At 39.9% G+C, this 22206-nt stretch overlaps 1 protein-coding gene across 2 annotated transcripts; it reads right to left on the bottom strand.

Moving 5' to 3' along the window:
- Positions 1-533: 533 nt before the first annotated feature.
- LOC132336027 (carbonic anhydrase 13-like) lies at positions 534-22059 on the bottom strand. Of its 2 annotated transcripts, XM_059863094.1 has the most exons (8): positions 21308-22059; positions 14225-14422; positions 12472-12507; positions 10363-10481; positions 6962-7057; positions 5765-5827; positions 4753-4908; positions 534-2602 (listed from the first exon to the last, which is right to left on the bottom strand). In XM_059863094.1, the coding sequence occupies exons 1-8, from the start codon at positions 21693-21695 to the stop codon at positions 2489-2491; spliced, it is 1170 nt and encodes a 389-aa protein (XP_059719077.1). In that variant the 5' UTR covers positions 21696-22059; the 3' UTR covers positions 534-2488. The 2 variants fall into 2 exon arrangements, with proteins under 2 accessions (XP_059719077.1, XP_059719069.1); XM_059863086.1 differs by lacking the exon at positions 12472-12507 and having other exon boundaries at positions 21308-22054.
- Positions 22060-22206: the final 147 nt, after the last annotated feature.

Raw genomic sequence — 22206 nt, 5'->3', positions numbered from 1 at the left:
AGTAGTCTGTTTGAGGTTCAGTGTAGCTTGGGCACACAGGAAATTAGTGACTAAGGGTGCAACCAAGTGCTCAGAGCTGAGACTGTGTCCAAATTTTCACTGTACAGTTGTTGGGGATGGATAACCTGAGAAGCTGTTCCCAAAGATTTCACATAACTGAGCATTTCTAGTCTTTTTCAGATGTCACCACTAACTTTCTAACATGAAAAGGCAATCTAACATGAACATGGCATGTCCACAAAAGGGGAATTACTTGAATGATGACTTCTTCTAAAACTTATTAGCATAACTATAAAAATAGTCAAAAACTCAAAAATGCACTATCCGAAACTTGCAGAATTGATTGCATGTCTTACCACTGCCCAAAATATTTTATTTGGAACATAAAGACAGACCTAATAGTATACTACCCAAAGACAGACTTCAAACGATAGGTGACAAGTTTTTCCAAACCTAAAGCTGCAGGTGTTAATTATAAAAGTATAGCCTTCTCTGTAAAACTTTAGGCTCTTCAATAGAAAATACAAGACACATTCATAAAATCCATATTTTATTTTAATTAAGTCCTTATAAATATAAAATAATTGAATCAACTCCACTGTTTACAATATGTAAGAAATATGTAAAACTTCTGTTCACAACATGAATCAGTAGCCTTACTCCTTTCTCTTCCGAGACCAACAAATCCTTTGTATCCCTCGTTCAATTTTTAAACATTTTTTCCACATTCTGTAGCTACTCACATAACAGGGAAACATATAAGATCTACTCCTAAGTCTAAAAAAGGGAGTGAAAACATACAACATATTCCTGCTTTTCTTTTTAGTTCTGCGAAATGCCTTTTATTTCTCCAATGGTCTGTTTATGTTCTTTTCTTCAGAGAATATTCAAAAGGCATTGGGAGGCCTTGCAGGATATAATAGCTATATTCTGGGGAGGAGAAAACAAAAAATTCCACATATCTTAAACTAAGATGAAATACCTATATCTTTGTGTCTAATTTATTGTTCTAAAACAGCATATAAAGTCAATCCTGATTGTGATTTCCCTTATGTTTGTTCATCTAAGATCAAATGACCCACTGAGGTAAAAGGCAGAGTATATAAAACCTATTTAAAAATTAATTAAAGGAGAGCAGTTATATTTGTCAGAAGTACTACAGAGATTGGTGTTAGTTGCTGCCAGTAAAACCTCTAGCTGCCTCTTTCAGGTATCACTCACTGGATTTCACTAGGTAGTTCTCACAGTTTGAGAGTAAATCTAATTCTATCCTAAGCTATATTCTATGGCATGTTCATTAATAAAAATATTTGGTGTAAAAAACCCCAATTATATTGAGATAAAAAAGCTCCTGAGAGAAACACTGGCTCAAGTCAACTCATAAAGACAGATGTTTCAACATATTGCTTTTGAGGGCTGAGCTTTTTATTAGATGTTGACTTGATTCTGATTTCTTTGCTCTCTTTGACTATTCTCTTTGGTCTTGGAATAGAAGTGCAACCACTGAAGTTCACCTATGACAGCAGAACATCAGCCAGCACCATGACACATTCTGTACCTGAGCAGTACTGTGCTCCACAGAGAGAAGAGAGGTAAAGAGCATATGGGTCACACTGCAGTGTGCAATGGTCTGGAACAACAGCTACCCCTGCCTCTTAAATTTAAGTGGCAAAAGTCTGATGCTACATGGATATAGTGTAATAATCCCTTATTTTTCACCAAGTGCAACAAACTGGATTTAGGCACGAACAGCTCCCTCTACACCCTTCCACCTTGCAGTTTTCAGGTTTCAGGACAATTTCATCTTGTGACATTGTGAAATTCAGGAATACATAGTCTACTTGACATGATCTTGCAATACACAAAATCTTTACTATTGGCTTTTAAAAAACTATCAATATGTACATTATTACTGCTATGAAGCAGCCAGAATAACAGGAACATATAAATATGTGTCTTAAATGCTGCTAGTCATTACTACTTTTTGTAGGAAAGTAAATATGTTATTGCAGAAGTCAGCAATGAAATTACATCATCCTTGAATTTTTTTCCTTGAAAACTGCAATTTGAGGTTCATACAGAAGCTAAATGTTATGTTAGAGACCAGAAGAATAATCCCAGAACATCATATACTGTCAATAATACCAAGGATTCTGTTCAATAATTTGGTGGCAAAATCTGGGCAACTCCTTCACCGTATTTGTCCTTTATGATTAGCAGTGACCTCTGTGTGTGCAATGCTGATGGGTTAGTGCTTCCAAGCCAATGCACTCAAACCCAGTCAGATCTGTTAACGTCAGTGAACCTGTGATAATTCCAGACATACTTGTGTGTGAGAAATGACTGCATGGAAACCACTAATAAAACAACACCTATTGCTTAAAACAACTCACAAAAAAAAAAAAAAATTAAACATCACAAAGTATATGAACTATTAAAATGAATTCAGCCTTTGGTTTCAAGGGGAGCCTACTCTGGATTTACTCATTCAATTCCTTCTGACTTCTCGTCCCCTTAGAGGCTGGGGAGGCCGGAAGTTTCTCAGCAAGCAGCAGGCAACCTCATCCTCAGCAGTGCTCAGGAGGCTGCGGAATTTGGCCAGCTGTAACCAAAAGAGACACAAGGTTCAGCAGAAAAGCCTCATGTCAATACTCATGAAAAAGCATGCAAATATCAAAGACACTTGTCACTTTTTTCCACCTGAAAGAACAGAATTGTATTTTATTAAGTCATAAAGGGAATGGCAATTTCACCATTTCTATCCTTGTAAATGAAAAGGGGGATGACTACTGAGAAAATATCCCCAAATACATGTCAACATGAAACTGTGCATAAGGATTGCTTGTTTCCTTTATTCACACTTTGTCTTCCACAACCTGATCTAAACCAGAGGGAGTTTTATATCTTTTTAGTTGGATTTCATAGTTTGGAGATTCTGAAATGCTTTTTTTGCCAAAAGATAAGATTGTTTCTTATCATACAAACATTCTGTGTATGTTTCCTTCTTCAAAGAGTATATTCACAAATAACCTGGAATTGCAGGTGTGGTGCTACAGAAAGCTTCTGCAACTCAAACCAGGAGAGATTCCAAATTCTTCCCTTGTGAAGACACAGGACAAGCACTTATTCATAACTCAGCATGTGGTGATCTCAGCAGAAACCCCATCAGAGCTCCATGTCTAAACCTTGGAAAATCTGAGGCTGATTTCTGACCGAAGTATAGAAATTTTTTTTTAAATTTCTAATCTTTCCAATAGTTACTATTTCTATATATTGTTTTACTTCCCTCCTAGGCTACCAAAGGTAGGACAGCACAAAAACCATTCCGTTATAATAGAGCATTTAGTTGTAATGACATTAAGAGCTAAAAAGGTCAATGCTACCCAGCTTCACCCCAGTCTGAAGCTAACGTTTGTAATTCAGGGTCCTGTAAGTTTCTAAAAACTTAAAAGCTATTTTTAATTTCTTTCAATCTGAAAAGTGCAACAAAAAGTCAGTAGTAAACTCTAAAGCCCTAAAGAAATACAAACTTGAAGAATAAAATTAAATGGTAGAACAATATCAGTCACAGTGCTGACTGATTAATCACAATGGTGGACATTACTGGAAACAAACACTTTAGCTGCATGCATATTTATATTGATAAGAATATAGCAATTTCTACTTTAATACATAAGATATAGCTAAAGTTTATGAAAAATTACTAATAAAGTTTATAAAAAATTACTACACTTGACACTTTCCCACACCACATTCGCTGAGCCTGTTACACATGGCTGTTTGTAAACAGCATTTCATATTTTACAATGTATTAATTATAGATTTACCTGCTTATATATAGCATTTCACATTTTAAAGTGCATTTATTATAGATTTGCCCAAATAATAAGCTTTTAACCTGAGAAATGGCTTGTCTTTGGAAAGTTGATACCTTAACACAAGTTTCCAATCCTAGATCCAAACACATTGCAGGGAGCCTTACAAAGCCAGATTGAAGGGAGTGAGGAAGAGATACAGATGAGAAAAATACACATACTGAGCAAATATTCTGTTTGCAATTTCAAATCAGTTGCAAACAGAAATTTGAAGTTTCCCAACAAGCAACCCATTCAGGGAACTGTCTTAACATTTTTAGCAAAGACTGAAGTCACCATTTCCACTGACTACTCAGAAATACCTTACACCTAAAAGGATCAGCCCGCTGGGTGTCACTGTTGCCAAGTTAACATACAGCATGAAGCTTTTACAAGAAATGTAAACAGACCTTTTCATGTCGAATTACAGCTTTCCTAAAACAGCCTAGTATAACCCCAACTTATTACAGCAGTATTCCCTTTTCACAATTCTAAAAATTCATCAAGTTCTATGTATTTATAATGCAAGAAGACATTTACTACTTGTCTGCCAGATAAAAATGCCAAAGATGAGGTTTGAGTAGGATATTCAAATAATTAAATCAACTGGAATTCCAGAATTTCTAAGCATCACCAGAACTCTTTTTTCAAGTTCCCTATGGATTAGTTTTGCTTATTAGTTGTTAGAGTATGCAGATTCTATTTAAAAATGAGCAATAAATAGCTGTTACAGCAAGAAAGGCAACCAGAATAAATTTGATAGACAAATTTTGACTTTTGAAAATCTTCTAAGGTCTGCAGTGCCAAGGTCTGCAAAAACCCATAATTTTGGGTGGCATTTAAAATTTCCATTCTTACAAAAGCAGTATTTCTATAGCAGTGAAAAATCCAAAGATACCTGTTCAGAACAAACACTTATGGGCTCTCTCAGAACAATCCAGATGACGCTCTCAAGAAGAGGTGGAACAGTGAGAGAGCCAAAGTAAGTCCAGTAGTCCAGGGACTTGGGAAGCAGACAGCTGGGATCAAAGTTTGTGAATAGTGCTTTTTTCCCCTGGAAAGAAACAAAAGAAAAAGAAATACCAGGGCTATATTATTTAAAAGCAAGAGGCCAAAGTAAATCATGCCAAAGAAGGCAGAGCTTGTTCCACTATCAAGTGGGCTGGCAGCACCTTGGGTGATGACAGGAGGTCCTCATCACTGCCCTTATGATGAGGTCTTACCACAGTGACAGCTTTGCTGTGACTTTCCTTGATGCCAGCAGGACACCATGAAAGGTGTCATGTTAGAACAGGCTCTCCTAAGTTATAGATGACCATGAGATGGAAGTTGAGGGAAGAAGACAGAAGATGTTTGTGGTCTCTGTGGGGCTAGCAAAATAACCCCATAGGTTACTGCCCCTTGCTTCTCTCCCTATTCCTCCCAGGAATTACTTCTGCTTTCCCCTCTACTGGATACCAGGCCACAGATGTCTGTCTGAACATCATGTTGAGAGTCTGGCTGATTTCTCTCGCATAAACAACAGGTTATTTCTCACCCTCTACCTCAGCAAAACAGGGAAGGAAGTCTTTCCCTCATAATTTTTACAACTTTCCATAAAGTATGTTTTTCCTCTGTTACTATCCTCAGAGCAACAGATTATCAAAGACTAGGTTCTGTGAGGAATTAGCTGTTTCATCTGATCTTTTACTGTGTAAAAATTATTTTTTGTCTATTTAGTTTTCAACTTAAACAGAATGAACATGAACTGTCTCAAATCAGGTATCAATCACTAGGGATAAGGAAACATGAAGGTGCAGGGAGTAGCAGCCAGGTTTCAAAAAATAAAAAACCCTCCCAAAATAAATAAAAAAACCCAACAAAAGCAACCACCAGTATTAGCTAGCATTCTTTTAGAAGCACTTGTTCACCTTGATTCTGATGGTGTCCAAGCGGTCAGTAATCTTGTTCAGTTGAGGATTGCATTCACCAATCTATTAACACCAAAGAAAAAAGAAACACTTGAGCTCCAGAGAAAAGCAACAAAAATTAATAGAAAGCAAATGTATTATGAAACTGCTTTTATATAAATGAAGTGACTGAAAGATCTGATGTATTTTGTGAGTACAAGCCTGTGACTAGCTGGTCCCTAGAAATAAAACTGGCCATAAAGAAGATTCCCTCTCTTGCTAATAGTATTCTGGCTACTCATAATAATTACTTCAGCTACAAAAGAATGACAAACTTTTCACTGCGGGGTATAGAAATGATTTATCTTTCATGTTTTAATACGCGGGATATTAAAAGTTACAAACTAACATCAGAAATTTAAACTGCTTGTAACACTGAAAACACTGTTCTTACATAAGAACATTCCAAACTGAATTTGTGTGCTAAGAAATTCAGTGACACTTCCCCTGAGTCACTGTAATGCAAACTGGAAAGACAGAATTACTGAACTGCTGAAGCAGTTGTTTGCAACTGCTGCATGTAATGGCTCTCTGACTGTGCCAGCACCAGTACTAGCTGCTCTCAGGAAGCTGTGTCAGCCACCAGAAACCACAGAATTTACCAAAGCCCTATCTTTTTGCCATAGATTGTGAGAATTCCCCATCTGCTTCTTCATACAGAATTCAGTGAAGCTGTTGCATGAATTTAATCTTAGAACAGGTACAGAAGTCAAAAAAGGTATAAAATAATTATTAGTAAATTCTCCACTTTCTGGTTTTGCATTATTTAATTATTATTACTTTCTAGAAGAAACGACCAGCTCAAAAACAAGCCATTAAAAAGCCACTTAAATCAAGCTGTCCCCCTAAAGGAACATGCTAGTCAAGAACAACTTACTGGGATCCAAATAGGGGCAGCTGAATTAAGTTCCACATCTAATGTTGTTTGGGCTTGCAGACTAGGCAAACTGAAGAGTTTGAGTGTCTTGAAAAATCTATTAAGCTGATATTTTTATTCTTAAAGGAAGCACAGCTTTCTATAGTGTCAGCTAAACACTATGAAGGAAATAAGTATAAGATAACAAGTATCTCTTTAGCAATACTTACACTTACATCACTGTTATCTCTTTGGGGTTATAATGCAGATTTATTATGAGGGCTGAAGAATTCTCTTCTTACCTTCAGAAATACAGCCATGACTGCTAGTCCATCTGACTGACAAGCTGCCTCAACAAAACTGGAATACTTCTCTGCATTCCAATGAACCACATGAAGCTGAAAAGCAAGAGACACAGACAGCATCAACTCTCACTGAACTCAAGTAGTGGCAAATAAATATTACAACTTTACTGCGTTTGACACTTTTATTTCACTCTTTTGTATGCAGAATCCTTCAGTGTTCAAAATGCGGATATTTCATTAAATCAGTAAATATGTAGTTCACACAAAGGGCAAAAGCATTTCCAGTGGCTAAGATTATTAAAAATTCAGCAGCAATCGGCACACACCACAGTGCCTGTCAAATTGCTGATGGGCCCCCAGATTTTGAACTGAGAAGTTAAGACAAAAAAAAAAAAAAAAAAAAAAAAGCCTGTGGTTATATAACTAGAGGTTTAAAATCCATTTTTAGTACAGCTGATTTAAAAAGTGATTGGAATTCATGAGGATGTCATTAGTATTTTACTCCTCTTTTTCTTTAATCAAGCTTTCAGCAACATTAATCACCCACATAAATAGCTAGAAAACAGGCATATACACATTAAACTTGACCTCACCCCTTTTCCCTTGTTTAGCTTAAGGTAACATCAGCATTTCATTTTTGACATTTTTCAAATGTTATTTTCTATGACTACCAGTAGTGACACCCTTACAAACAGCTTGATTATCTTGGGTTTGAGCATTTGCATTTCCAACATGCATTATTCTGGAAGTGTTAAAAAGCTTAAAGGCACTACCCAGCCAGGAGGGAAGAGGAAAAGCCTGTGATGTCTATTTCCGTGCCACTTAAGTACCTCCTGTTAAATTAGGCTTCCTAATTCCTGACCACACTTCATGATGGGAGCTCCTGGCTTCCAAGAAATTCCAGGTTGTTCCAGCCTTGAGCAATGGTCTGACTGCCAAACTGGAGAGAGCACACTCACACAGCACTTAACTCAACTACTTCACAAATATTAATTATATCCACAAATCCTCAACGGACTAGTAAATCTTATTACACATAATTTTTAGTTAAAGATGCTCAGAAGCAGGGTGTGAGATTGGCTTTTCTAAAATTGTTGACCATCTTTTCAGATTTTGACTTCAAGAATACTGAAAAACAACTCATTGAATTACTTAAACTGGGATGAACCCATGAAAAAAAAAAGGGTTCCTTTTGGAATACAGTACCTACAGGACAAAAAAAGTAAGAACAATTTAGGAAAGCTGAAACCTGCTTTAAAGGATTGCCACGTAAACCAACATACCTGCATGGTTGAAATAGGGATCTAGAAGTATGAAGATTTTTATTCTAAATATCAATTCTTGCTTAACCTATATAAGTTTCAATTTTCCACATCCATAAAATGGAACTCATTCTTGGTCTTACTTGACATCAATATTTTAAGCTTTGGGCTCTAAAGTGCTGAAACATTACTTGCAGCAAATAAGGAATCCCACTGTCGTCAATAATAATATATGTATAGCCACAATGACATGCATGCTGTCTCACAGCTTTAGAAATCCTTGAAGGAAAGTTGCTAAGAATGTTATACACTACACCAGGAGGAGAACATAGTCCACTAAACCTTTCTCAAGTGCATTGATATCCTGGGGTTCATAGTGTCTGCACTGCTCCCTATTACAAACTCACAGAACCTATGCTGAACAACTTTTAAACAATTACATTTTTACATACGCAAAAAGGAAACAGATACTCTCAGTCAGAAATTACCTTTATTGTGGATTTGGGGGGGAAAAAAAACCACCATCAAAACCAATCCAATAAAGAACAAAAAGGAAAATTCCCACAGCTACTGAAAGCCCACTCCCACTCCCTCATAGCTTTGAAAAAAAAACCCCGAGAAGGTAACCCTCCAAAAACCAGAGGCCCTAAGCAGAGTGTGAAACACTTTTGGGTACAGACCCGTTCTCAATGGCTTGTGACCTCTCTAAGGAATATATCCTGTCTTACCACCGCGGTGTCACTGCAGCTTGTGAAGAGACCTTGATCAGACCGTATGTTGTCACAGAGAATGGAGTCATGGATCCCTTCTGCTTCCTAGTGGGGCCAAACCTTGCAGTCTTCTTGATCTGTACATGAATTCTTTCTTCAAGTCAGTTGATGCTTTTTCTTCAATCCTTGCACATCTTCCTTACAAAGGTGAGCACTGAAAACATCTTCATGTCTCCTTCTGAGGTATTTTCTTTTGTGTGAACAATATTCCGAAGCCTTGGTATTAACTCTGAGTTTCTTATCCCAAAGCCAAAGTGACATCTAAAGAGCTTCTTGTGGAGAGTTACCCAACCGACAGGTAACAGAAAGGCTTTTAGACTGGCTAGAAATTCAGAGATATTTTCTCCTTCCATTTGGTTTCTTAGATTGGAAATATGTATTTTCTCAGCTAGAAATTTGGGTTTGGTACTTAATGGTTTTAAAGCACCTCTATTAATTCTTTATATTCCATCTCACCTGGTTCCTGTGGAAAACATAAGCCTTTAAACACTGCAAATGTCACTTTTCCCCATTAGTGTTAGAAAACCGATCTTTTTTCCTGACCAGTATCTCTTACAGCATTTCCAGTAAAATCTGATCACACCACAGTGCATACATTACATATTTTTCTTCTGTAGTATTATGCCTTTTATTTGTCCATTAATTTTTACACTTTTTACTTCTTTTTAACCCCAGAAAACTCTGACACTGTCTGAATCATGTTTTTAAAGATCTCAATCTCCTGAAAATATTCCATGTTACTTCCATTTACAAAGAGGAATCTCATACTGAGAACCTCCTCCTGCAGATTACTCAAATACACCAAAGAAGACAGAGCAGGAGTGAATGCTCAATGCCAGAGGAGATGGTGCACTTCTCCCTTTGGCACACCACCTCTACTGAAGTACTGCACAGACAGCAGCCATCCCACAAAACAGCAGGCATCTCACAGATATTAAACCATGGTTCTCAAAGTCATAATCACCACATTGCTAAGTGCACCACAAAATGCAATGTTCCTAAGTCTTGTATAAACTTTACACTACACAGGCCCCAAATCCAATAATTCTGTGGTTTGTCATTGAAGATGACTTTGAAAATATTCTCCAAGGAGGAAACAATGAAAGACAAAGTTTAAAATAACTCTTGAACATTAAGTCTTGCTCTTATCGAGCTCTTGTCTTCTGTACTCCTTTTTTAATCCTCTGCAAAGCTTTCAAAGAGGTTCTCCTTTGAGAAAGGACCGAACATGCAACACTTCAGGAAGACCACTTTTCAGTAAAATAAGAGGCAGATGAAAAGCAAGAAGAGGAAGGGCAACATTATTCTTGCAATGGAAAACTAGTCACAAGCTTAGAGGTACAGATGACTCCGTGTAAAGCTTTACCTCTGCTGCATACTTCATCCCATCCACCGTGTGCTCAGAGCCAGCTTCATCATTGGATCCCCAGTGGAAGTGAATCTGGCGCAGCCTGTAGGTCCCACTGAGCGGCCCCCCAGTCAGCACTAGAAACCCAAGCAGAGGAAAAGGCTTCACTGAGAGAACAGGAGTCTCTATCCACATCCTCTAACATCACACCAGACTTCAGTCTTCGGACACTCCTCTGCTCCTGCTCATAAAGTGTCTCAGACGGCTTTCCATTTCTTGGAAGTGCTACAGAAACCCTCACCTGTCGAGAATATGACTATGAAAATTGCATTTATGGGCAGATTCATGGGTTATGGCCCACTAAAGGGTATGCTGTTATTGTCAAGGTTGGATATTTCTCAGAGAATGGGAAAATACTTCTATTTTTCAACACTCAAGAGCTTCCTCTCTTGATTGTATTCAAAATAATCACTAAGAAATTAAGCTCAAAATATAGACTTTATGAATAAGGAGCAGGATCATAAAAAAATTAATGTCAAAAGAATTTATTTTCATCGTTGAAATTTGATGAAAAATAGGAGGAGCTTAAATTTTCAGGGCTCTTTCCTTCATTTGCAACTAGATCCAGTTATATCAGATTGAAGTCTGAGGAAAAGGAGCTTATATTAACATAAATGAAATTAAGCCAATGCTACATGTGCATTTCACAATTGCAATATTACTGACAATTAGCCAGGGCTGGAAAGCATGTCCTATAAGAAGCAGCTAGGTACTTTGGGTTTTTCTAGTTTTGAGAAAAGGAGGCTGAGGGGTGTCCTCACTGCTCTCTGCTTCTGTGGAAGGGAAGCAGAGAGGGGGCTGTAGGTCTCTTGTCTCAAGTATCCAGTGACAGGACTCGTGGGTAAGGCTCAAAGCTGTTCCAGGTAAGATTTAAACTGGATGCTAGGAAGCATTTCTTTACCATGATGATGATCAAACACTGAAACAAGTTTCTTTGAAAGGCTGTCAAAGCCCCAGGCTTATCAGAGTTTAAGAGGCATTTGGACAATGCCCTTAACAACATCCTTTAACTTTTGGTTAGTCCTGAACTGCTCAGACAGTTGGACAAGATGATCGTAGCAGGTCCCACCAATTGAAAGAGGCTATTCTATTCTATTCTATTCTATTCTATTCTATTCTATTCTATTCTATTCTATTCTATTCTATTCTATTCGTTATTTTATGTTCTAATTCTATTCAAATTAACATGCATATGGGTGGGCTTTTCATTATTTTGCTTTTGCAAGCACTCATAATTTTCTTGTCAGACTTAGAATCAAATTATCTCTTCACAGAGCCTGGAATGTGAATTACACTCAGAGAATTTCCTTATTCAGCAAAACAAATCACTCCACTCTCCCAGCTCTATATGTCCTCTGAGTGTTTGGGAATCAGTCTGGAATAGTTTACTGGCTCATTACAGAAATTTTAAGGAGAAATGAGGGGAAATTTGACCAGATGTTTTTTAAATTAAGAGCAGTAGGGAGGACAATAGCAATTTTTTCTCTCTTCTAGGTTTAGTGCAAAACCTACACTTTCTTAGGAGCAAAATACACCAAATAATGAAAGAAGAATTTTTAAGCTGCCAATTTGCTAACACAAGTAGCTTGGATAATGAAAAAGAACTGTGACTGTTTAATCTGGGGAAAAATATTTCACTTCCCTAAAGCTTCAACACAAAAAGCATGCATTTACACAGCCTATAAACTTAGCAAACAGAGGAGATGGGGCAGCGGCACTTTTAAATTCTTTCTTTAAAGGACTGTAAACTTCAATGCAAATGATCCTAGAAAAGTGTAAAGATCAGTGTTCTAACTGGCTGAGGAAAAACTATTACGTAGAAGTGCACTATTATGAAATACTTATGCTGAAAAATGTGGAAAATGGCCTGTTGATGTATTTGTGCCACATCACACAGTGATGGTAAAACCATTTCATTCCTTAATTACTATTAAGGAAGAGGGTAGTGTAGTCAGAAGCTTTTAAGGCAAATATCAGTATCTTGAACTTTGAAAATTATTGGAAGATAAATAGAGCAATTTCAAAGAATGGAGCTAATGTGGTACCAAAGAGCGCAAACAGACTTACACAAACAGTTACAGACTTGACAGCCCAGTTCCAATGTTGACCAAAGTGAGGAAATAGTTCATATGGGAGTCAGTTAATAATGCATTAGAAGATGCTAATGTATTTAGTACCAATTAATTTGATTTTTTTCATGAAACCAACACATGGCAGGAGTTCTTACTTCACAGAGGTGCCCCAGAAGCCAAATTTGGGCCCTAGAAAATTCAGTATTTTTTGAGCAATGACCTGAAAGAAAACAAAAACAATACTGATAAAGTTTGTCAGTAACAAATATTAGGGAAAATAGTGAATTACTCAATTTATGTTTGTGGACTGAAGAATCTGGTCCATGTATAGAAGACATGGAGTCTACTGAAGGAGACTGGGTATTCCACCTGTTAATTATCTGATTGACATCTGTCAGTGCTTTGCCACAATATGAACCATACCCTTGGAGATAGGCCTGAGGACAACAGTGAGAGGAGGATCACATTACCATTGCTTTGGTACCAGGGGAAGCCTAGAGAAACATTGTTCAGGCCCTGCCACTTCATGAAGTTAAGAGAGTAGAAGAGGTTCTTGGTGTATTCACATTCATTAACTTTTTTTCTTTTAAACTGTGAGGGTAATTAACAATTAGAACAACTTACCAAAGGTTGTGGTAGGTTCAGCACCGCTGGAAAATTTGAAATCAAGATTGTATATTTTTTTAAGAGATGTGCTTTAGTTCACCAGCATCTACTAGACTCGAAGCAGAGATTAATTCTGGGAAGTTCCGCAGCATCTGACCCAAGGCCAGACTGATCATTGATGGTCAGCTGGTGGCTTTCAGGCAACATCCAATGTTGACAGAAAGTTTAAAACTAAGACTGTTCAGGAAACAAAAACATGAAGGTGTCTCCATCTATGTCTCACCCTCTTGTCACTATGAGCTAATAGATCCTCAGGACTAAGGGCTCATCAAAAAATTAGTCTCTCTCTGGCTTTGATGCTTGTGAAAGCACCATATGGTCTGGAATCCTCAGGTAAGCCTCACACAACCACAAAATTATTTTATTGCTTGAAGATTCTGCATTCCTACAGCTTGAAGAGGTGCATGCTGCCTTGCCCAAAATCCAAGAGAAGGTTTCAAAGATGAAAGCAGTAACATTACAAAGACTTAATACACCAGAGAACTTCTAAGTAAGAATTATTGTTTGCAAAAAGGGATGCTACATACTCCTGGAAAAGACTTGGGCAATAATACTTTTCAGAGAAGAAAAGGGATTACTTGGGATCTATTTCACTTGTTCTGTTTTGGCTCTTACTTGTCATAAGAAGTCCGAGTATAGGTTGTAAAAAGGGGAAAAACATATAACCAAACCTGCAGCTAAATTCAGATAAGAGATTTGAGCGATTCGGTTGGAATGAACCTGTAATGAGACACAAAGGATTCATCTGCAGTGAGAGAGAGAGAGAGCAGCATTTGAAAAATTGTACACAACACTGTTCAAACAGGGGGCTGGCACTATCCAGCTCGCGGGGGTGGATCAAACCACTCCTGTAAGTAGGGAATCCCAACACTTTCTGAGAAACACAACCTTGAACTTTTGTCCAAATATGTTCCCACACTGCATCATGCTGAAAGGCAGGGAAAAAGGAATCTCTCATCCAGAGGAGCAAAGCCTTAATGTTTATTAAGAGTTCATACCCAGCAGTGAGATGCGTCCAGGCTGTAGGCATTCTATTTAGGAATTGGTGGAGGAAATTACAGCACAAGAGTAAAGGAACAAACCTGATTTGTTGACGGTGTCATCAAACTCTACACTGGTAGAGTGCCCGTTGTTGAGGATGATTTTAGCAGAAGCTGGATCATAACTGGGATTTAGAGGACGGAGGGAGGGATCATACTTGGTTTCCTCAGTTTTGATGTCGATGGGTGACTGACGGTCTCCATTAGCGACAGGAAAAACCTCCTTCCAGTGGGCAGGCCCTGCAATGCATTGGAGGAGAAGTCTAAATTGCTGACAACATCCTCATTCTTATGAAAGAAAACTCTACTTGAATTGTCCTCATCTGCATCTTTTAAATTCAAAAAGGAAGCATCAGGAAAACACAGATCAAAACACTCAGCTACTTTGCTGCATCAAATTTCAATGGCAGTTCATGTACCTTGCATGCACCTTTAAACAAGGCCACAGTATGTAGATAATTATTCCCAGGTAAGACTCAGCTATGCACAAGACACATACAACAAATGCTCACTCAAATCAGGCAACCTGTATCCAATGGGCACTATGTCCCAATAAATTTTTGACATGCCATTTTTGCCTAATATCATGCCTTGTTGTGTCTTTAAGGATTGCTTCTTTTCTATGCAGAATTTTTTTATGCCTCATTCTTTTGCTGCAAAAGACCTGAGAACACATCTTCCACCAATCACTCTGAATGAGATGGGGAGATATCAAAAAAGGCGATTGGTGATATCAGAAAATGCTGAGCGGCTCCCGGAGCCTGATGGCAGTGCCTGGAACCTAAGCAATGCTGCACCTCTGATCACCTCCTCCCAGCCCACCAACTGTACACCAGCTGTCACAAGGAAGAGAGACTGTCACCCTCTAATCATGGAAGTGTCCATGCACACAGGCAAACATACACACACTAGTGTAGCACTGACAAAATCAAAGAACAGGAACACAGGACAGTGGTGCCTGTGTGAGGTTTGTATTTCTACCCCCTTCAGCTGATGAGAGCAGATCTTCCAGATGCAGACTGACCTGACTTAGGTAGAAATTACAGGACTAAAGAAGCTGTTAATCAATACTAGTCATCTCAACCTTACTCTCTCCAAGCAGGCTCAGGATAATTTCAGCTGAAAAGCTCATAAATCAATAATATGGATATGAGAAAATAGCAAAAAACATCCTAAAACAGTAAGAAAAGCTTCACTGATAAGATGTGTGAGCTGTCTGTTGTTACCTACTAAGCAACAAAAAGTTCCCATTAATTCACAATAAGAGTATATGTGCCATTGTTTAACCATATTTGGAAAAGAGAGTAAAGAAAAACATGAATAGTAAGTTGCCTGGGGAATATATTCCATAAAGACAGAAAACATTCCTTAGGATGGAAAGGAGGGGGAGAGCAAGGGGAAAGAAGAAAGAAAAGAGAGAAAAATGAAAGTCTGCAGGGCAAACGATCTTTCACTATTAGGAAGAGCACAGAACTTGTTTTTCCTCCAGGCTTATAATGGGTAAAAAGCATAATAAATCAATTGAGAGACTGGTTATAAGAAATACTTAATATGAGCATCAGAATCTGGTCAAATAAAATCTGCATCACTGGAAATCCTCAAAACTAACTCCCTACACTGAAGATAACAGAGCTCAGTGCAAAAACTGGGTTTGGGTCTTTCTGGATGGCTTAGCACTTAAATAAAAATGATGACAAAAAAGGATGAAAACGTATGATGCAGTGGTTAATAGCCTAACATCAAAAGCTGTTAGGTATTTTTCTTTCCTCAACTTCAACAGAAATGAAACTCACAGGTGCTAAAAGCACCCATGCACCCCAGCAGTAAATCAGGGAGGAAGCGCCCACAGCGCCGGGGGCTGCAGCTTGCACAGCACCTGGGCAGAGAATGATTCTCCTCTGAGCAGCACTGAAAAACAAGAAGGGGGAAAAACTTGTAAAGAATAGCCTAAGACTTAAGCCTCAGAACAAAGACAAAGGCCTTCAGTCTTGATTTTTAAAAAAGTACTTTTGTTAATTACTTCATTAACTAAACTCAAGAAAGAAACAGATTCTAAGGCAGACGATAAAAATCCTACTGGTTTGAAACATAAAACTGTTTAAACTTAATTCCTCTCAGTTCACGAATGGTCATCAAAGCTATTCAATATTCTAACTACGTAAAGTTTAGAATATAATTTTAATTGTGTTTAGATCCTAATACCCTGTAGTTAGGCATGCAACACAAAATTTTATTTGTAAGAAGCCTTACTCCATAATTTATACCTCGCTACCTTGATTTGGAACTCCTAGAAAAAGTTTATTGCTACTTAATTTTAATAATTCTAATACTCCTTAACTGAGAAAAGCCAAATATATTTACACCCTTAACTACTTGGTCTCCTATTGCTCTGTCTCAGAAATAACTATAGTTATTTGAATTAAATAATATGGATGAATTGCATTCAGAAATAATACAAAGCTGCCAAAAAGAGGACCCAAGACTGTGATTCTGTCACTGCCTAATTATTTAACAGTAATATTCAGCTCTAAAATGACATTATTGCTGGTTTGGCACTTGTTCTTGGCTCAGATGACCAAAATACTGCTTTGCTATGGTGATTAAACATCTACCAGTAACCAAACTACCAAACATCTGACCTTTCAAAATATACAGGAAGGTATTAAGAAACTTCAGCTCATTTTATACCACTAGGTTATATCAACAGGTATTCCTTTCTAGGTAATCTACCAGCAATCTAGTATGATTATCATGCTTTTGTCCCTCTAGGAAAACCGTGACTCAATTCATTTCTACAGACCCTAGCCCAATGCAAACTTTGTGTATGACTGTTGTAAAAAAAAGTCATTACTGTTGAAAGAGATACTCAAATGCATGTCATATAATCAGATTTAAGTCAGCGGGGTCCCCAGGGTGAAAATTTTTTCTGAATTAGATGCCTCCCTATTAAAATAATGTACACGTCAGTTTTCTAAATATGCACTTTCAGGGAGTATAAGTCATTAATTTACATCTTCATTTTTTCCTTTTCTGAACGAAAGTGTTTAATATACCAATTTTTGAACTTATGAAATCCTCTCCTGCTGTTGGGAAAATGTTCTCTTGCTAGAGGCAATTTTCTAGTAGCTCTTAACAATCAAAGCTATTGTGACTGAGATTTATGACTAAAAACTGAACCAACTGCTCTGAAGATTTCATGCCTTTATTTTGGACACAGCATTACCACAGGCAATGAATTGTCTGACACTTTTAGGTCAGACTATCATTTCACGTACCACTCACCAGCATTGCACACAGCGAATTCATGAAACAATGAAGGTCTCATAGTGAAGGCAGTTAGGAATTTGGCAGGAAACAGAACTCACAATAGCACCACACAGTGCTGCATTTTGATCTAGCTGAAGCTAAAGATTACAAATTTCATCAACAGGACAACTTGAGACAAGCCGAGTGAAGACACTAGAGGATACAGGTGAATTCTAGTGAGCCTCTATATGTGCATAAATTGAGCATGTACAGGTGAAAAGGGGTTTGGGTTTATTTTTTTTTCACAGTTTGTTATTATATATAGAAAATTCATTATTTTAGAATGGTCTGACCTGGACAGGATCACATCCTCATTTATTTCTAAAGAGAATCCATTGCCCAGTTTATCAATCACAGAGTCCCTAAATTTATAAACTTAGGTTTGCATGTAATTTGATCGCATATTAGGTTACAGTAAAATGAGCTCAAACAAAAGCTATTAAAAATTTATTATGGGTAAAATTAAGCACCTTTTTAAAAGCAGATATTGAAATGATGTAATTATTCTCAGAAAGAAAAAATGTATGAGGAGTTATGGCTCGACTGAAGTATCTTAAAGGTGTTTTGCAATCTAAATGATTCTATGATTTTATGAATTAATATCCCTTTTATTTACAAAATGCCTCAGCATTACTGTAGTAACTAGATCAAGAGAAACTTTTGCTGTAACAGACAATACATGTAAATAATTCCCATATATTTCATTAAACAAATAGTAAAGTGAAGTCAACTGACTTCCCACTGTGGTCCCTTCCAACCTTACTCATTCTTTGATTTGCCTTTTAACTAAAGCAATTCCCCTGTAAACAAAAAAGGACTCAAGGGGCAAGAATATTCCCATCCTGAGAGGAACCTTGAGCAACAGTGAAAAGCATGCATGATGCCACACTGAAGCCAGTGTTCAAGATTTCAGTATTATGCCTCTACAGATAAGCAACATCAAAAATTTGAGGTAAGAAAAGTGGCAAGAAAGCAAAGGTCAAGGTTTTCACAAAATAAAATAATGCTTTTATGCATTTCAGAAATAGGTGCATCAAAGTAACTGAAACCTTCTGCATTAGGTGTATGTGACAAGGTACTGGTAGCAGGGAGGCCGCAGGTGTGGCTTCTGAGAGAAGCTGCTAAAGCTTTCCCCATGTCCAATAGGGCCAGTGGCAGCTGTTCCAGGATGGACCCACTGCTGGACAAGGCTGGGCCCATCAGGGACAGTGCTAGCAGCTCTGTGTAACAGATTTAAGAAGGGGGAAAAGTTACTGTGAAACAGCAGCCGAAAGGGAGGAGGGAGAATATGGGAGAGAAATAGCTCTGCAGACACCACGAGGAAAGGGAGGACATGGTCCCAGAGCCTGAGCAGAGATTCCCTGCACCATAGTGAAGACCATGGTGGGGCAGCTTTGCCCTGTATGAAGGTCCATGGTGAAGCAGAGATCTACCTGCAGATCTACCTTCTCACAACTGGAGAAGGTGGATGTGTCTTGAAGGAAGTTCTGACCTCATGGACAGCCTACACTGGAACAGGCTCCTGGCAGGACCCCAAGGGAAGCCTAAGCTGGAGCAGGTTTGCTGGCAGGACTTGGGGATCCCTGGGGAATCCATGCTGGAGCAGATGGTGAAAAACTACAGCCTGTGGGAAGCACTCACATTGGAGAAATTCATGGAAGGCTGTTTCCATGGAAGAGACCCCATGCTGGAGCAGGTGCAGAGTGTGAGCAGTCCTGCTGCTGAAGAAAAGGGAGAGGCAGAGACAACATGTGATGAACTGACCACAGCTGGTGCAGGAGAGGACATAGAGAAATCCTGTGGAGTGAAGGAGTGAAGTTGGGCCTGGGATAAAGGGAGGGTTGGAGGAAGGCGTTTTATTTTCTCATTACTTACTCTGATTTGATAAGCAACAAATAAAACTAATTTCCCCAAGTCAAGTCTGTTTTGCCTCTGAAGTAACTGGAGAGTTACTTAACCCCTGAGCCTTTCGGTCTATTTTCTCTGCCCTGTCCAGCTGAGGAGTGATACAGTGGCTTTGGTGGGCACCTGGTGTCCACCCAGTCAGGGTCAATCCCCAAATCTTTAAATTCTTTACCTAACAGTAAGCCCATGTCCTTAAACAGATATTCCATATATGCAGACATGTATGTTTTAATATTTGCCAGTTTACTTTATGCACATAATGATTTATGTTGTGACTGTTGAAAAGAGCAATTGCAGAACTCAGAGTGAACACAGATGTCTTTTCAATTCTTCAGGCAGTCAATCATACCATATAACTGCACCACATTTAATTTATTTCACTTTATTTCCGTCTGAATTCCAAAAGGCAATTTTAGTTTCAGAGAAACTATTTTCAAGGCCACGAAGGCAAAAAAAAAATTTCAAGAATCAGAGCAATTTCCTTCATGTGCTACTCAATTGAACAATAATAACAAGCAAAATCAGTAAAATAAATGCAGTAGAAGAGAAAAAGCAAAGAAATAAAACTGATGCTAGGGAAGAGCACTGAAGTGTTCAATAGCCATGACTCCCTCCTCTCACCTCCTGTGAAAGGTGTGGGGAAGGGCACATACTGATGGGGAACTATCTACCCCACAGCTGCTGTGGGGCTCCAAGAAAGGAGTGACAGGCAAACTCCACCTCAAATATGTTACCAGACAGGCAGTAAATAGAGTTTTATAGGAGAGATGGGGCCTCAAACAAGGTCCAGGGCCACCCCAGTAGACATTCTGGTGGCCTCCCCTCTCTATAAGTTGAGGATAGCAAACAAGAAGAGACAGGATAAGGGAGGCAAAGTGGACTTCTTATCTGGGCAGTGCAGGTGAAGCTCAAAGCATAGAAACATATGGAGAAAAAAAATTAAAAACAAGACCCATTTACGTCTTCAGGGGAGGGGTAGGGTAGACTGCACAACAGCAGATAACACACCCAATCATTGCAACATCCCTGTGATCCACCACCCAGTTTTTCAGGAAAAGTACATCCATCCAGAAAAGGTGGAACAAGAGGGCTAGGAAGGAAAGGTAGTACTTTCTACATACAAAGAGTATTTCAAAATCTAAGTAGTAATATACACAAAGCATATTCTTATAGGCATTACTATATGTAAATATATAGCTGTCTCCCTTTACTGTCACAGCATTTAATTTCTTTGTGTACAGACAATATAAGATATTCCATGTATTTTATCAGTGCTGAGCCTTCAATTTACAAAAACACTTTTATTTCTACTTGCATGACTTGTGAGACCGTCTGCACACTGGAGCAGCGTTTGCATGACTGAAGATGCAAAACAGAACCAAGTCTTTAAGCCTGCTGATGAGCCCATCTTGGGACTTCAAAGACTGACAAGATGAAGGAAACCACCGAACAACTAAAATCCAAAAGCATCTCCTCTTAGGTGCATAGTTATATATTTAAATAACCCAGTCAAGTAACTAGGATTTCCCACCGTGTAGAAGAAGCAGAACAGAGCTGGAATCAGAAAAGTACTGCTGGGTACTGCAGTTCCGATCAGTGCAGCTGTCAACCACGTAGGCGATCTGTGCACGCAACTGTTCAGCTAAAGGAGCGAACGAAATCCCAAGCGGGAACGCGGCAGACCCGACCCGGAGCCAAGCCCGGGCCGGCTCTGCGGGCGATGCCGCGCACACGGACACTTCTCAGCAACCTGCCTTGCAGAATGCCGAGACAAAAGTCGGCTCGCTCTCACGCTGCAAAGCATTTCAGCTCACCCAGCTCTCCCGAGGGCGCGGGAGCTGCCGAGCCCAGGCGGGAAGTGCTGCCCGCCGGACCGCGCTGGCCACCCCGATGGCCCCGGCCGCTGTTCCCTACCGTTGTGCTCGTCGTATCCCCAGCGCAGCATGGCTCTGCTCTCCTGCCGGCACGGGACGGGACAGGACAAGATGGGATGGGATGGGACGGGCTGGGGCGGGAGAGGCGGCTGCGCCCGATTTGAAGGCGACGGGCGGCGACGCCCCGATCCTCGGGCGCTGATAAGGAGACCTGCAGCGCTCCGGCCTCCTGGCCCGTCCGTGCCTGTTGTGGCCCCAAGGCCTTCGTCACCGAAGCTCTCCCCAGCCTCCCCCCAGCACCGTCGGGGTGGCCCGGGACACGCAATGCCATCTCTCAAGAGCCCGCTCCAACAGAGGGAAGGTGGCTCCACCAGCCCCCGTCCCGTCAGAGCACGAGTTGTGCGGCGGGGAAAGACGGCAGTGCCCATTCCTTGGGTCACCCCCGCCACTCCCGAAAGTAGAGCCAAGTCCGCACCGCTGCATCCCCTCCCGGTTTTCTCCCAGGGGTGTAAACTAAATTCCCTTTGGAATGGGCCGCAGGAAGAGTCCAAGCGGGGCCGTGAAGCAGAAGGGTGTCCCACAACCCAGTGGGAATTTATCCAAGCGGCGCGCGTGCCGGGGGCAGCCCACGGGCAGGTGCTTGTGGCAACGCGGAGCTTTGAACTCAGCCCTTGGGCTGCGGGAGCGCGCTAAGGAACTCTCAGCCTTCCCGTGCTGCAAAAGCTGGCTGCGAAGGCGCGGGAGAGGCAAGCACGGCCGGGGCCGAGGCTGACGCCGGGACCGCAGCGGGAAGGGACAGGGACAGGGACAGGGACAGCGCCACTCCGCCAGTCCCGTTCCCCGGTGCGGCTCCACAGAGCCCACCCCAGGCGGCGCACGCCCCCTGGCGGGCCCGCGCGGCGCTGTGGGCCATTGGCGGCTTCCTGCGTCGCAGCGCCG

This window comes from Haemorhous mexicanus, chromosome 1 (assembly GCF_027477595.1).
Source record: "Haemorhous mexicanus isolate bHaeMex1 chromosome 1, bHaeMex1.pri, whole genome shotgun sequence".
Lineage (NCBI taxonomy): Eukaryota > Metazoa > Chordata > Aves > Passeriformes > Fringillidae > Haemorhous > Haemorhous mexicanus.
The sequence above is the reverse complement of the archived record's forward strand: the minus strand, read 5'-3'. Positions and strand labels throughout refer to the sequence as shown.

What these genes read in the sequence shown, in the direction of transcription:
- LOC132336027 (XM_059863094.1), bottom strand. Translation starts at nt 21,695, where the DNA reads ATGGGCACTGCCGTCTTTCCCCGCCGCACAACTCGTGCTCTGACGGGA. An exon ending in TGACACCGTCAACAAATCAG is followed by an intron (nt 12,508 to 14,224) that starts GTTTGTTCCTTT and finishes CACTTTGGTCAA; the next exon opens with CATTGGAACTGGGCTGTCAA. An exon ending in GGATGAAGTATGCAGCAGAG is followed by an intron (nt 7,058 to 10,362) that starts GTAAAGCTTTAC and finishes CTTGCTTTTCAG; the next exon opens with CTTCATGTGGTTCATTGGAA.